Consider the following 10,504-nt stretch of genomic DNA (forward strand, 5'->3'; position numbering starts at 1 on the left):
TATTTTGACCTACCCTTGGAATCAAACTCAGGAAAACCAGCACGCTAACTAAACGCGCTCACCACTACACTACGGAGGCTTCTGGGTGGAATGGTAAACGTTGTACGCCTGAAAACGTTGACGAAACGTTAAAACAGGTGGGGTCTGACCGGAGTATTTCGTCGTAACGTCGCTCGCAGCGAGCATCCGACTATGGATAGAGCACTCAGAACGCTGTACTGACTATACGATTGTTCGCATAGCAACGTATTAAGGTGGAGACTGACCGGAGAAGTCGTAACGTAACACGTTACGATGCGAGCATTCAGGCAGTCAGTACACCGAGCCGAGCGCTCCATCCATAGTTTCGGATGCTCAGTGATGCTCGCTGCGAGCGATGTTACGATGTTATGTTACGACGAAATGCTCCGGTCAGTCTCCACCTTTATAGGAACGAGCTCTAGGAGTAACTATCGCTTTGTGGCGCGAATTTAAAGCAAGCAAGTGACAGCGCCTCACCTGTAGTTCCCAGGTAGAGCAAAAAAATATTCAGAAGCACTTTATTAACGTATTAAATATACTAAACAAATTATGTTAGTAAAATTCAACTGTCAAAAATATAAGAATTCATATCGAAATTGTTTGGTGATTGAATTATATTTAGCTCAAATTTAGCTTCCTTAGCACACGTGAGTTTTCCATTGGTGTTTTTGGCTGGCGTTGTCCTCTTTCGGAATTCCGCTTGGAATAAATAACGATATGCTTGGTACGTAGTTTTATATGATATACATGCATTCGGAGTTCCAAAAATGAAAACACAAACCGAAAGTGCCGACGGAAAATTTATATGTGGTGGCTAATTCATATATAATCATAATATTCTGCTCAAAATAAGCAAAGGAAGATAAGAAGCAGCTTATGAAATATTCCTTTGGTCGAACATTTGTAATTTGACAACTCTACATCATTTAGAGTGATCGTTCAATGTAAATGAACGCTCCGCTGGTATAAATGAATTAATATCTTTTTTATATAATCTGTGGTGTGTTTATCTATGAACATTTTCTGGTTTTCCTTTTCGAGTTTTGTCGTTTTGGTATGTGGTTGGTACGCGGTATTGTAGATAAATAGTTATTCAAAATCGTATCGACCATTATCAGAACAGCTAAATTATCTATTCTACCTATAATCAGGATTCCCATATTTATGTAATAATATGCACCGTATTTCAACATATTGATCGAATATACCTTTGTTCCCTATCACTCCGTCAAAAAATTGTATTTTATTTTACAGAGTTTATTTCACTGACGCGGATTGTCATGATGAGCCAAGTGAGTCAAGGTTCTGTTTTCACCAGAAATGAAATATTCCAAGTTGTTGTCAGAGTATCGTTAATTTCCGTGGCCACTTATTTTTCTTTGAAATGGTTGATGAATCAAATGGATCCCACTAACAAAAATAAAAAGCAAGCAAAAACCGAGGCTCATGACAGATTGAGGAGGTAAGGACGAAATTCAAGAATTTCATAGTTGATTTATTAATTAAATATTTTTGAATTTGTATGATTTCTTAAAATTTATTATATAACATCTTTATCAACCCTTGTGACAAGGCAAGAGTGGTAAACTTAACCCTCAAAGCAAAACTAGTAAGGATGTTGAAACATTTTTATTTGTATATTTTTAGACTCGGCTTGAGGAAACACCATAAATTGCAGATTGACAAACTCACTGACTATGAAATGATGATTGCGGCGCATTTAGTAGTGCCTGATGAAATATCGGTATGAAACATGAAATTTTATAAATAATATTTTGTTAGATAGTCAATTAAAATACATTGTTTTTGCTCAGGCTTTTTAACCTTACTTAAGATTTTTCCGACTTAAGATGTTAAAATAATGAAATTGAGAATTGTAATTAACGTTGTTCAGTTCTGTGTTTTTTTTGGGGTTATACATAGATCAATAATCTCCGTTAACCCTTTGCCCGATTTGCTCGTACCACATACCGGCATAAAAAATGGGTCTTTGTGGATTTGCCCATACCTGGTATGGCGAATCCGGCACCCTAGTTAAGAAATTGCGGAAACTGATTTTACCATATTATTCTATATGCTCTATGTAGACTGTTGTGGACTCTGTCGCCCAATGTCGGTATTATTAGAACAAAACAAAATACTGGTAGATATTATGAAGCATATATTCAGAATGAAATGCACAATATTAAAATTATTTCTCTTTTAAGTTTTTTGAATATTTTAAAATATAAATCGAGAAGGCAAGTTTTTATACAACATAATCGAAAATGAGTTTTGATGATAAACGATAGATAGTAATTGAATGGATATGTTTATTTGTTTATAAAGTACACACAATAGCTAGTATGAGACATATTAGTAAAAAAAAACTAACTATTTTAGATATTTTCATGATCTTCGCAATAACGACCTTGATTCTGGTTTTCAGATTCTTTGCAATGTGGTAGATGCCACCACCTCGTGAAAACTTTTTAGATATAGTTTAATTTGAAGTTGTTCTTTTCTAGCATTTAAAATGACTTGAGTTTAAACTCTTTGTAGGAATACTCATTGAAAGAACTGCTACATCGATAGAAGCAATAATTTGAGTTTTTTTCTTAACCCTTGCCGGTCCCCCAAAATTTAACAAAAAAATTGTAGGTAGACAGTTACATTCCAATAGGAAAACAATCATTTGTCTTCTGCTCCACATACTGTTGTAATAGATGCATGTGTCAAAAACGTAAGCTTGCATTTTAAATAAATAATACCTAAAAAAATGTCGAATAACATCTGACATGGGACCTAAGAGGACAAAATCGATGTCGAATGAGATTCGACATTGGACCGATAAGGGTAATAGACTTGGTCACAACACTACCATTTTTAAACCAAAAAAATTCACCCTGCACAAGGACATTATTTTTATTTGTCTTACTTAAATGAACCTTTTGAGCTCTGAAAATTTTGAATGTTATTGCTTGTGGCATAAATATTTCCGCAGCAGCTTGCTCCCAGTTTTAGACAGAGTAATTGACCTCAATCATAGTTCCTGTATTTTCAATCACTGCAATATATTTTGACGGTTTCGTCATAACTTTTTTTTTAAATATCTTCTAAATTTATTCAATAATATGATCAGATGGCAAAAAAAATACCTGAAATAAAGAAGATTAATTCTATTAACAAATTTCTGTAATTGTAGAATTGTAATTATGACCTTGCAGCCATTGACACAGCGTTACTTATCTTATTAGACCCTTTGTATGTATGTTCCTTTCTTTATACTACTTGACTAGAAGAAGACTTGAGTCTCATATTAATAAAAAAAACGTTTTAAAATGTAATATAGCTCTGTAACACATTGTTTAGCTGTAAAACAAATACAAATTAAAAATTATAAACTTTTCTGAGCTTGGTGTGAAGTAAGAATCGCGTGACATACAGCGAAGGTGATCCGTCTATTGGATAAGATAAGTGACAAAACATGAGACAAGTTTTGCCCCCCATACACATATTCACATAAACATAAACTTTTATATTCATAGTTGAATTGGATTCCATTTTTCATAATCAAAATGACTATATCGCTCTGAAGCGACTTATGATATAACCCACCTCAATTACTATATTCTGTTTAAAAAATTACCAAATGTAGTGATTGTGTCAGTTTTCAAACACTAGTGTTATTTTGTATTACATTATTATATAAATAAAATAAAATTAAAAGTTACAGTTTTATAATGAAAATAAGAATAATTTCAGGTATGTTGGGATGACATAGCCGGTTTGGATGATATAATACAGGAACTACAAGAAACTCTTATCCTGCCCATTCAGAAGAGAGATCTATTTGCAGATTCTCTACTTACTCAACCACCAAAGGGTGTACTGCTTCATGGACCCCCAGGTTATTCATTAATTTATGTAGTTTTATGTAGTAAATGTCAATTTCTCCAGAAAAAGTCATTATTCATTTTTGTTTTTTTTTTTTAATTTAATCACTCATGACTAGTTTTAAGTAAACTGGGAAGTAAACCTGTTTAAGGTTGTAAATTATGTAACTTGTCAGAAAATTCACTATTTTTCGACTTATGCTAAATTGTTTAGTTTACTATTTTTCTTTCAAGATTCCAATATGTAATACAGGAAAAACTTGTTAAATGAAATTTTATTTTTATTATTATTTTAATCCAATTAACTATATTTTTAAAACAATAATTCAAAATTGAACAATCATCATTGAGATTTTTCTCTCTTAATTACACCTTATTTTATAATTTTACAAATGTATTTGTTCTTTACTGCACATGTTATTCATTGTTTGCTTTGCCGTTTTGAGCAATTCTGTTGCCACAGTTGGTTTCAATCTTAAATCTAAACAGAAGTAAACCTTTACAACTCCAAGGTTGTATTATTTTGTTCGTTTTAAAATTGGATTCACATTCTTTATGCACATATTACAATACATACTGATTTTTTAAGACATATATCGCTCACTCCTTTCAAGAACGTCATAAATCAAAAAACTTAATTTTTCAGGAGAATGTTTTTAAAGTTTAAAAATATAATACAAAGTATTAAAAAAATATATCAAACCAAGCAAATATATAAAAATATATGTTGAACTTTTTGCTGTGCAACAGATCTTTTTAGGTAAAACCCGAAGGTTTTTTCTCCATTTGAAAAATATTTAGGATATTAAAAAAAATAATTAAACAATACCTTTTCTTCAAAATGCAAAAACAACACTTTCTGCCCTGTAGCGGGTAAATATTAAGTTAAAAATATGCCGCTTTTGCTGGGACATTTATTGGCATTCCGAAAACATGCACAACTGAAAATTGATGATTTTTTCTTTGTGACGTTCTTGAAAGGAGTGAGCGATATGTAATTTTAAAAAAAAGTACAATTATTATATCACAAATATTTTCAGGGGTTGGAAAGACTCTGATTGCGAAAGCCACGGCTAAGGAAGCGAAAACTCAGTTTATAAATCTAGATTTGTCAATCCTCACTGACAAATGGTACGGAGAATCCCAGAAGCTGACCGCCGCCGTGTTCAGTTTGGCAGTCAAGTTACAGCCGTGCATAATATTCATAGACGAGATTGATTCCTTTTTACGTTCACGTAACCAGCACGACCACGAGGCCACCGCCATGATGAAGGCACAATTCATGTCCCTGTGGGATGGACTCATAACAGATCCTAATTGCACTGTCATAGTAATGGGTGAGCTAACATTTTAATTTTTCATTGTAATCTGGTATGCACAATATTTGGAAGTGAAATAGTTTTTTGGCTATGAGCTTGCTTATTACCTTATGATCATATCACATGATTTATTGTTTGGTATTATTATATTTATAATTCTATGTATTTAAAATTGGTCCGCCTCCATAGTGTAATGGTCAGCGTGCTCGGCTACCGTTCTGGAGGTCCCGGGTTCGATTCCCAGGGGGGGGGTCAAATAAATGTAAGTGATTTTTTCACTCTAATATTTATTCAATATTACCCTGGACTGGCACCTAAAGCGAAGGGCTGATCACCTTTCCTTCATGTACTAACGATGATAGTAACAATGTGTTTATATGATGCAGTGCCCTATGCACCATTGGGTGCGGATAAAGGTTTGAAAAAAAAGAATCTATTTAAAAATCTATATTATTATTATGGAAATCGTTTGCAATATTGTAAGTTTTAAGACCAGAAGGAAAATTACCCTTTTCTTGATAATCTTTGATCTTCTTAGTGATAATCCACAACTATGTCACTAGTTCACTAGTATTTATACCATTTGTCTCCCCCACTGAAAAGGGAGGAGGGGGGGCATCTTGCTGATATTATGCTTATCCGGGACTTCCACCACGGTAGTAAAATGTGCTAACTACAGAGATAGACATTTACAGATCCATTCAAATTACACTCGATACATAATGGATGTTTCACATTGCTCAGCAGACATACTAATATATTATTTTAAAATTATTTTCTTTCGTAGGAGCGACTAACCGTCCCCAAGATTTGGACAAGGCCATTCAGCGCCGGATGCCGGCCACATTCCGGATTGGTCTCCCCGACCAATCACAAAGGGATAATATTTTGAAACTAATTTTGCGAAATGAGCCGATTGCCACGGATGTAGACACGCGTCGAATCTCACAGATGACAGAAGGTTTCTCTGGGTCAGATCTTTTTGAATTGTGTCGAAATGCTTCCGTTTACAGGGTTAGAGATTACATGTCACAAATCTCACATAACCCGGTAAGTAATCCTTTTCTTTTTAAATGTGTTATTTGATATTAATATTAAAGTTATTTATGCTTTTGATATTTTAAATGAATTAGAGAGGTAAAAAGCCCTACAAAGATATTGGTATGAGAACAATGTGAATAGTTTGAGGGCTATCTTCCTGGACAGTACGAATTGTGAAATGAAATGTGTTTTAACCTACAAAAAGTATGGACATACATAGTATGATGTTGCAAATAATGTTCATCAAGTAGTATGTACTATTATGTTATTCATTCAACTTGCATATATTCATTAATAAAAACATATATGCATTTAATAATAAAAGGAAAATTTATTTACGAGTGGTATTCAATATACTCTCAGTATTTATATGTAGTAGTACTGCTATAAATGAATACATACAAAATTATTAACCTTGTCTTATCGCACTCAATTATTTGTATAAATACCAAGTTTCTTAACAATAAGACCCAGTAGCGTGCACAGATAATTAATTAGGGTAGAGGTAGTAGTAAGGTAAGCTAGGTACTACTTACTAGGGTAGGCAGTAGAGGTAGGTAGTAAGGTAAGCTGGTACTACTTAGTAAGGAAGGATTGGTACTGGTTGCGTGTTTATATATCAAGCGGGTAAGTTAGGATAGGCACCACTTTTCTACCTACATGGGAGGCACGCCCCTGATAAGATCATTACTCATTTAATAGCTGTCACTGAAACACAACCTATTTGTGAGTCTGCTTCTTTATTATCTACGTTTTAAATTTAATTTTTCTCTCCCTTGATTTCATTCCCAACAAATTCAAGGGAGAGCATAACGACTGGCCTAGTAAGCTGATTGAGGTCAGTAATGAAAATAATGTAGTAGAGAATAAAAAAATAAGTTAGTCCTAATAAGTAAAGCTATTTTCTTTATCCTCGAACTGAAACTATTATATATTGATTGCCCTCATGTATACCATAAAACAAACTCCCCAGTTCCTACTAGCATTAGCTCATCCTCTGAAAAGTTAATATGTAATGGAAAAGACGTGAAAAATTAACATTTGAAATTGTCATAGTGAAGTCTCTTTGATTATTGTTTTGTATAATAATGTAATATTTGCTATATAATTTCAAGTAACATAATATATGCAATGCTGAGATAAGCATTATTGATTACTTTAAAAATGGTTTCCTAATATAAATCTTTTTGAAAGTAGTTTGGGTAATATATTATATAAACCAAACAATGGATGAAAGAATCGAGTGTTGGAAGTAGAAAGAAAACAACAGAAATACTTCAATGACAAAATTAGTTTACCAAATAGACTCTTTTTACAATGTTAAATGAAACCCATGAAATAATATTTTTGCGGGTTATGGATCTATGATGCTACAGTCGTATATTCACATATTATATTACTTTTTTTGACAAATGAGCTGTTTAATATTTTTCACTTTTAAAACAAAATTCTAAATGATTTTTTTTTGTATATTTATAGTAACATCATTAAAGAAAATGCTTTTAACATTCATAACATTTAAAATTTTGTTCTAAAATATAGGGTCCGCCAAATAACATTTTTTTTTTGAAAATGGGGCGCAAAACATCGAGTGTAGCTTCGGCTGTGTGGCACGTAGCGCCGTCCTGTTGAAACCAAATGTTGCCAATATCCTCCTCTTCAATTTTTGTGAACAAAAATCCGTTCAACATGGCCCGATAACGATCGCCATTGACTAACGGCCACTCCTTGCTCATTTTCAAAGAAAAATGGCCCAATTATGCCTCTGGACCAAAATCCGCACCAAACAGTGACTCGTTTTGGGTGTACCGGCTTTTCAATGTATGCGTGCGGGTTTTCTGTGCCCCAAATACGACAATTTTGCTTGTTTACATACCCGCCAAGATCAAAATGAGCTTCATCCGAAAAGATGATTTTTTTGGCAAAATCGGCATCTTCTGTAAGTCGAATGTCGCAATATTTCCCAGCGTTGTTCAAGCGTATACACAACCATATTCGCTCAGCGGAAGGATAAAACTAATTATCTGTCAAATCAGACATGAGCTAAGTGTTACCATTCACGAAATAAGCACTAGTTGAAAAAAAAAACTTTAGATGGCGGACCCTATATAAATCTAATATTAAGTCCAAACACATATGTTAGTAGGGGTTATATTTTTCATGTAATTAATGATAATTATTAAAATTTTCAGAAAGAGGTCCCTTCTACATCAAACGATACAGATTCTGAAGACAAGTATGATGATGCTATACGTCCCATAACAATGGAAGATCTCAATTTGTCTTTAAAAAAGTTCAAAGAATCACACAATTTCAATATGAGTCAAAGAAGTCATAATCCAATCGATTTGGATTAAATATACAAGTATTTAGTACAAGACATGTTGAATATTTTTAGTCTAGTGTGTAATGTGTCACTGTGCTGTTCAATTTAGGAAAAAATAATTTATGGTGGCCAAGTTTATTGATTTATTTGCATTGTGCAAATAGCCGAATACATATAATGCATTTTTCAATACACTATTATTGTTCTCTTATTGTTTTTATTATTAAGTTTATATTTTTATGAAAGCAAGTTTTTTAAAAGTATTTTATCTTAAAATGCATTTCCTTATTTTCCAACATGAATAAATAACTTGTGTGTTGGGATTTTTTTCCATATATTTAAATGATTTGTTTTTATTCTTGCCATTTAAAAGTGTTTAAACCGTTATTTGTTGTTGTAAATCTTGAATTAATATCGACCGGTTTCATAACTATGTATCTTTCTTTTATGAAGAAATATAAACTATTTTTCTTTTTTATAAACTAGTCAATATGAATATAAGATTTCCAAGAATGTTAAAAGCGGCCATACACAAGTTTTATTTTATTACGTTATTTATCAATCCACTCTGTGCTTGAAATGAAATAAAATATTAATATCTCATAGGGATCTACAGTCGCCTTATTTTAATGCTACCATTGGTTTTATCACTGTAACACAACTCAATCAATATCTTGAACCTCTTACTTTCATCTGTACCCAACGGTGTTATAGACACAGTGTTATCTTTTGTTAATTATGTGAAAGCAATGTGATCAGTCCTGCACATCAGGTAATATTAAATAAATATGGGAGTATAATCACTTATAGTTAATTTGACCTCACTGGGGATGAAATCCTGTATCTACAGCGAGGGTAGCCAAAGCGCTACACTACAGAGGCGGACCTATACACAACCCAATATTGTGAATCCAAATCTGCAAAAAGATTTTTTAATGGTGAGCTAAAAGTTGAAAATTAGTATCTAAATATTATTATACACCCCTGGACAAAAAAATTTACGAGTCCTCAAAAAAACTAAAATTGACACATAATGAATTATTCTTGATATTTAATTAGTTTTTTTTGTATTGTTTAACATATGTGATGACTACTCGTTACTTCGAGGTTAAAATGAAAGATCTTACTCATGAATTGTACTTAGAAATTGCCATTATATACCAGGTATCAGATTATCCGAACCTTAGAGACCCATAACGGTTCATTTATGGTCGAGTGTTTGTGATGGAGTAATAAAAGACATGTAATTTTTTTATTCAAATTTAAGAAGAAGGTTCTAAGCGCTTTATTTTAAATTAAGGTATTTTACATTTAAACATATTTATAACATTTAAAAATATTTAATACTTAGTGAATTCACCTTTATTTTTTATAACATGTAAAATTCTATTATTTAACGAAGCGTAAAGCGAATCTTAAATTTCTGATGTTATTTCTTCTTCCTAAACTTGAATCAAGTTTTTTTTAATTCCTCAATGTTTTTTTTATTTTTTTTTCCCAACTTTTTTTTTCATAATCGCCCATAAATTTTCTATCGGGTTCAAATCAGGACTATTCCCGGGCCACGTCAACGATTTTAAGCCAATTTTATCCTTGTATTCAATGATCTGTAAGAAAAACAATAAATTATTTATCAAGTGGTCTACAAAGTGCACTAAAAAATAAATATTTGTACTCACAGTGCGGGCTCTATGGCACGGCGCCAAATCGTCCTGAAAAATCGGGTCCGCGGTATACTGCGTAATGTCCTCGATTGTTGGAATAAGATGGTTTTTCAGCACTTTTTTGTACTGGATGGCATTCATCATACCCTGTATAAAATTTAGAGGTCCCAAACCGTACGCTGTCATGCACCCCCAAATCATGACGTATGGTGAATGTTTAACGGTTCGAGGGACGCACGAAGGATGGTATTTTTCCCC

The 10,504-nt window shown here is 32.8% G+C and overlaps 1 protein-coding gene across 1 annotated transcript; it reads left to right on the forward strand.

Annotated features, from left to right (window-relative positions):
• Nucleotides 1–1,020: 1,020 nt before the first annotated feature.
• On the forward strand, nucleotides 1,021–8,925 carry nmd (no mitochondrial derivative). Its single transcript, XM_088268673.1, has 7 exons — nucleotides 1,021–1,187; nucleotides 1,276–1,483; nucleotides 1,669–1,765; nucleotides 3,766–3,910; nucleotides 4,937–5,233; nucleotides 6,003–6,265; nucleotides 8,449–8,925. Exons 2-7 carry the CDS (start codon nucleotides 1,302–1,304, stop codon nucleotides 8,611–8,613), a joined length of 1,149 nt encoding a protein of 382 aa, XP_088124799.1. The 5' UTR covers nucleotides 1,021–1,187; nucleotides 1,276–1,301; the 3' UTR covers nucleotides 8,614–8,925.
• The last annotated feature ends 1,579 nt before the right edge of the window (nucleotides 8,926–10,504 follow it).

Source organism: Brachycentrus maculatus, unplaced genomic scaffold (genome assembly GCF_059751285.1).
Source record: "Brachycentrus maculatus isolate JH-2025_06_01 unplaced genomic scaffold, ASM5975128v1 h1tg000326l, whole genome shotgun sequence".
Lineage (NCBI taxonomy): Eukaryota > Metazoa > Arthropoda > Insecta > Trichoptera > Brachycentridae > Brachycentrus > Brachycentrus maculatus.

Coding starts and splice junctions, on each gene's coding strand:
- nmd (XM_088268673.1), top strand. CDS start 1,302: ATGATGAGCCAAGTGAGTCAAGGTTCTGTTTTCACCAGAAATGAAATA. Junction 3,911..4,936: donor ACTGCTTCATGGACCCCCAG/GTTATTCATTAA, acceptor AAATATTTTCAG/GGGTTGGAAAGACTCTGATT. Junction 5,234..6,002: donor TTGCACTGTCATAGTAATGG/GTGAGCTAACAT, acceptor TTTCTTTCGTAG/GAGCGACTAACCGTCCCCAA.